At 44.5% G+C, this 6,000-nt stretch overlaps 1 protein-coding gene across 1 annotated transcript in view; it reads right to left on the reverse strand.

Annotated features, from left to right (window-relative positions):
- SNX7 (sorting nexin 7) overlaps nt 1–5,357 on the reverse strand; it is a 109,617-nt gene extending 104,260 nt beyond the window's left edge. The window contains exon 1 of the mRNA XM_047082311.1: nt 5,178–5,357. Coding sequence (XP_046938267.1) covers nt 5,178–5,357 — 180 coding nt within the window. The remainder of the gene's footprint in view (nt 1–5,177) is intronic.
- Nucleotides 5,358–6,000: the final 643 nt, after the last annotated feature.

A 6,000-nucleotide genomic window follows, 5' to 3' on the forward strand; every position in this document is an offset into this window, starting at 1 on the left:
TCAAACTGATAGTCACTAGCCTCAGTCGACAACTTCTATTTTTATTTTTTTTTTACTTTTTTTAATGTTTGTTTATTTTTTAGAGAGACAGAGACAGAGACAGAGTGTGAGTGGGGGAGGGGCAGAAAGAGAGGGAGACACAGAATCTGAGCTGTCAGCACAGAGCCCAATGCGGGGCTCCAACTCACAGCCTGTGAGATTATGACCTGAGCTGAAGTCGGACACTCAACCAACCGAGCCACCCAAGCGCCCTTACAGCTTCTATTTTTAATTAAATACAATTAAAAGGTCAGTTCCTTAGATGTACTAGTCACATTTCAAGTGCTCAAAAGCCACATGTGGCTAATGGCTGCCACATTTAGACAGGCAGATATAGAATATGCCCATTATTGCAGTTCTTTTTGGACAACAGAATCCTATGGTGCCTGTGCATAGCTGCTGAAGAGTCAACAGTGCTGACTAAAGGCAGGAACTATTCACAAATTCTTTACACATAGTAACTCATTTAATTCTCATATTTATTATCAGTCCTCATTTTACAGATGAAGAATCTGAGGCATTGAGAGGCTAAGTAATTTGCCCAAGGAAACAAAACTATTAAGCCGTGGAGCCAGGATTTCAAATACAGACATTTCTTACATATCAGATCCAAAAAGCACAGTGTCCCGCTGGATAAAGCACAACCTGCACTGCCTTTTTGAATCTAGCCTTGGGGGCTGCACAGTATCGCCTCCACCACACCTAAATCATCAGGCAGTCACAATCCCACCCAGATTCAAGGAGGGGGCAGAGATCCCATCTCTCGATAGGAAGGTGGCAGGTCACAGAAGAGCATATAGGATGCATACAGGATAGGAGATAGAGATGTGGCTATCTTTATCCAAAGCTACTGGCCACATTTTTGTACTATGTCTTATGCTGGTTATTCTTTATTTTCACCCCCAATCTGCCAGCTCCCACCATCTATCTACTCTGTGCTTGGGAGGCCAACCCCTACAGATAACATCACCTGAGTGGCTTGCCCAGGGAAGGTCACAAGCAGGAGATCCAATAGCAGGAGGAGAGGAACTCAAGGAGTATACTGCCTATTTCTTCCTTCCTTTGGCACCACATTTCTGGCAGAGGCACACTTCTGGCTACATCTCTGTAAATACAGCTCCTGTGAAAGTGGCCCCTTTTCTACAAATCCAGCTTTCATCGGATTCCAGCAACATTGTATCTGTCCTCTTCCCATTAAACGCTAGGTGCTAATGGATTTTTTTTTTTTTTTTTTTTTTGGCCTCAGCAAGTTTCTAACTACCTCAGTATCCTTCGTTTGTTCCTGAACCCTGCCCCAAATTCTATAAGTAGTTGTGTTAAACATTCTTCATTTCAGTCACTGTCGAGAATTCTGATTGTTATCAGGGCCATAACTGAACAGAGACAGTTCAGGGAACAAATATGAAGAATTAATAACCAAACTTCCATTATCTTCTTCTATGTATCTGACAGAATTGTTGAATAGAATAATTATGTCCCTCTATCACTATGTTGGGATTGACAGATTTCCAATATACGTAGGAACTGGTTGTCTCAAAAGCTATATTCTATTATTCTTTCAAAAAGAACGTTTTTCACAAAAATGAGTGATTCTTTCAAAAGCATTGTTTAAATAAACATGCTCATTGTTGTATTTCTGATTTATCATAAAAACAATTTTCTATCCTTCTTATAAAACCAGATCACCTCTCTCTCTTCAAAGTGTTTATAAACAAAATACTAAAAAGTTCTATTGCTCTCATAGCTTTGCTAGAGACTGAAATTAAGCCTACCTATACCTTCCAGAGCTTCATTTTTGCCCATTACATTAAAAAAAGAGTTTTTGGGGCGCCTCGGTGGCTCAGTCGGTTGTGTCTGACTTCGGCTCAGGTCATGTTCTCACAGTTCATGGTTCGAGCCCTACATTGGGCTCTGTGCTGACAGCTCAGAGCCTGGAGCCTGCTTCAGATTCTGTGTCTCGCTCTCTCTCTGGCCCTCCCCCGCTCACACTCTGTCTCACTCTCTCTCAAAAATAAATAAACATTAAATTTTTTTTGAAAAAATAATAAATAAAATTTAAAAAGGATTTTTTTTTTTTTTTTTTTTTTTTTTTTTAGTTTTGGTGCACCAGCCTGCAATCTATGTCCCCTCAAAGATGACTAGTGGTGAGGATAATTCCATCTGTAAATTGGCAGTTTATCTTAGATGATAATAGATCTCATTTTGTAGACCCGAATACCTTTTAGAAAGACCAATAACAAGATCTATCATTTACTAAGTACCAGGTAAGTACCTCAGTGTTTCACTGTGACCTAGCTACCTTTGCTATGTTTCAGTTACTCCTTCTACATATAACAGTATTTAATAAAAATAAAGGCTATATATTTTATTTTCATATGTTATTTCTTTAAAAAATAACTTTTTTAAAAAAATAGAGAAACTGGACTCTTTTCTCTAAATTTTTTTGCAAGCTGCAGGTCACTTTGGCTCAGCTCTAACACTATTATTACACTATTATTATAATGTTTATCCTTTTTGTGTTTTTGAATCATTGGTCATGTTCCCCTACCTTCCAACATATATATTGACTCTTTGAAGTCAATATCGTCTACATTCCCTATGGTCTCTTGAGATTTGGTATCATTTTCTCCTCACTGGATTACTTGAAAACTCAGAACAATACATTGTTTTGTTTTCCATCTCTGCTGATTTATGTTGCCATTTAGAACTTGTCACATCCTCCACCTGGACTCCAAGACTGACAGCAAGACCTGAATCATGTATTTCTTTTTTCCAAATACTTAGCACAGTATCTTACACAAAAAATATTTAACATGTATTTGTCATGCACTTCCATCGTGGGAATAAAAGAATTAATAGTAAGCCAAAGACACCACTCTTTAAAAAACTTCTGGAGGGGAGTGTGATACATATTCACAAATAATCTAAGGGAAATGAACGCTAAATATGAAAGTAGTGGATCTCAAAGTACTAAAGGGTAATGACAGTATACTTTAGAAGTAATTGTTGAAAGCACCCCAGGGTAAACTGGTCAGTGGGTGAGTTCTACAGAGGAGCAGGCTATGAAAAGGGAGTGGTAGAGACAACAGGCCCAATGGAGAGGACTTTCTTAAATCTGCTTGTCTAAATAACTGTGGTTAATGGTTGTAAAATTCAACTAAATGAAATAAAGTAGGTAGCTAACTTAAAATTTTTCCAAGTATTGTTTTCAGACTTTAACAAACATTGTATCTTTCTTTACCTTAACCTATGCAGCCAGCCAGCTTCTACAAAAGTGGTTAACTTTTTCTAAGTGTCTACACGTGTAGTTATACCCTAACAAGTAGGGCGGGTCCAGGTGTATGGAGCTGAAGCTTACATCCTTATAAAAAAACAAAAAACAAAAAAAAACAGAACAAAATTAGAAAGAAAAAACAAATGTTAATCTAGAAAGAGAAAAGAAATCTCAACAGCTCTTTGGAGCCTTCGAGACCTAGATTCCTTTCTTCCGAGATCTCTTCTGAGATCTTCTCAGATAGCTTTAGGCAATTTACCAGACATGCTAACTTAGAAATGTTTCTGGGTGCAACTTAGAACATCAACAATTTTCAGTAACTTTTAACATTTCCAGAGGCCTAAAGCAAAGGAACATCTGAAGTTTAAATTTCAAATAGCTTCTCCTTAGATCTGCCTCTGACAAAGGGGGCATTTTTAAGAAGGGGCTGGGAAACTTAGAATCTGGGGAAAGAGAAAGCACAGGACAAAACAATCCTAGATGATTGTGATACACAGCTGCCACTCCCAACACTCTCCCTACCCCATGCTGGAAGTTTCACAATGCAGAGCCCTACACCAATACGCCTAGACTCATAGTTTCTTAGAAGGCATTGCAAAGCACTGGCCAATTGTCCTTGGTCTGAACATACAGAATGAGTGGAATATAAAAAGGCAGTGTTAATTTTTTTTTACAAGTGTACATAAAATAATTCCAATGCTTTAGGATTTAAACACATTGAAAGGTCAAATTAACTTTCTCAAGAGCACAAAGCTGATACTTTCTGTCTGAACATCTAGAATACAATCGTGCCTACCATTGCATTCAATCCTTAGGGGAGAAAGGAGTTTTGCATATCCCTCTCTGGGGCCACAGTCTGTTTGTTCAACTTGGTAACTTTGAGTTCACTCTCCCAGAATATAGCTGTGGTTAGGAATGCTGCTTTACCTAACACCTCAAGGTAACTGACATGTAAGTACTTCACAGACTTCTCATCAATTAATACACTGTTGTGATCGCAAGTCTTCTATCAGCAGCAACGTTAAGAAACTGGGTTGACATTCTAACAGCCCTACAAGAAAGGTATTTTTCTTTTCCTAAAAGAAATTACAACCACCGGTCTACAAGCGCCACAAGCCTACCACTAACCATCAGTTTCCCTGCAACTATACTACAAGTTAAGAGGGCCCTTTGGTCCTAGATTTCCCCGGGGAAAGGAAAAACGAAAGCGGCTGGCGGTGGGTTGGGTAGCAGTTGCTGGCCGAAAAATCCTCAACTCCGTAACAGAGGAGCTTCCTGTTGGACCCAGGAACCGTTTTCTCTGAAGAGGGGATTCCCATGCCACCTCTTCTCGCTGGGCTTGAGACTCACCTCGGGTGTCTGTCACCCCGGCCTGAGACCCACAATCAGTAACACTAAATCAGGAATCATTCTCTAGACTAGGATGAAATCTCTCCCAGAGTTCGGGGCTGGTTGCGCCCGAAAAGAAGCTGCTAGGGCGGGGGCACTTTTCGGGCCACTGCCTCCCTGGTTTGGAAACCGTCCGGATGAGGTGTCCGCGTCAGAGAAGAAAAGGGAAAGAGAAAAAGGGGGGGGGCGGGGGGGAATCACAACTTTGCAGACGCGGCAAAGCCAAGGCCGTGCCGAATCGAAGGTCAAAGTGCAGAGGAGGGAGCGGCTGTGGTTCGGTGCCCGGCCCGGACGCAGCCCCGGGTGCAGCCAGCTGCCTGGCGGGGCTGGGCGGCCGGGGGAGACCCCACCCATCTGCAGCTCCGAGCCTCCGCCGGGGACGCGCCAGCGCGCGGGGGCGGCCGCCACACCGCGGTGCCAACTCCTGGAGTTGACTTGGAACTTTCCCGGGACGCGCCGCCGCCGCAGCCCTCACCTTACTGAACACCTCCAGGTCGTCCTCGTCCTCGTCCAGATCCAGCACCTCGGCCTGGAGCAGGGTGGAGGAGCCGCTGCTGCCCAGGAGGGGGGCGTCGACCCCCGGGCTTTCCCCACCGGTGCCCCCAGCCGGGAGGCCGGAGGAGCGCGCCGGAGATGCCAGGCGCTCGCCCTCCATCCCGAGAGTGCGCGCCCGGCCCGCCGCGGCTGCCAGCCCCTCTCCCCCGAGCTTGCCCATTGGCTCCCGCACATCCTGCACCTCCCCGGCCGGCTCCGCTCCAGCCCCTCGCCCGCTGCGCAGACGCGGAACTGCCGGGGCGAGCGCAGGGCCGGATCGTCCCCACCTGGCCTGGGGCCTGCGGGAGACTCGGGAGTGGGGCTCGCGGGCCCTGGCGAGGGTGGGGAAAGGGCCGCTGTGCGCTGCAGGAAAGGCGAGCACTCCCAACTAGGACGGGGGCGTCCTCCCACTGCCCTGGCTCGGGGACTGCCTAGCGTGGGTTTCCGCGGGGGCAGGGTTTTGGGCTTGAGCGACATAGCAAACCATCAACTTCAGGGAATCCGCAAGGAGGCTGGAAGGCAGCCGGCCCATCCGGCCCAGGGAAAAAGCCCATACTGTATTTCCTGTATTTTAAATGGTTGTCTTTCTTCTTGGTTGTGGTTTTGGAGTCTTTTGTTTGTTTTTTGTTTGTTTTTTTACTAAGGCTAATGCAAAAATAAAAGACCTGAAAAGCACCTCTGTTTTTGTAATTGATTTTTGACCCAGTGACCAGACTGTGTGGTCATCTCGCTGTCAAGCCAGGGAAGTTGGATTTAAAAACTAT

This window comes from Lynx rufus, unplaced genomic scaffold, assembly GCF_022079265.1.
Source record: "Lynx rufus isolate CCGP_SWC_20201006 ecotype Redwood Valley unplaced genomic scaffold, mLynRuf1.p SCAF_2, whole genome shotgun sequence".
Classification (NCBI taxonomy): domain Eukaryota; kingdom Metazoa; phylum Chordata; class Mammalia; order Carnivora; family Felidae; genus Lynx; species Lynx rufus.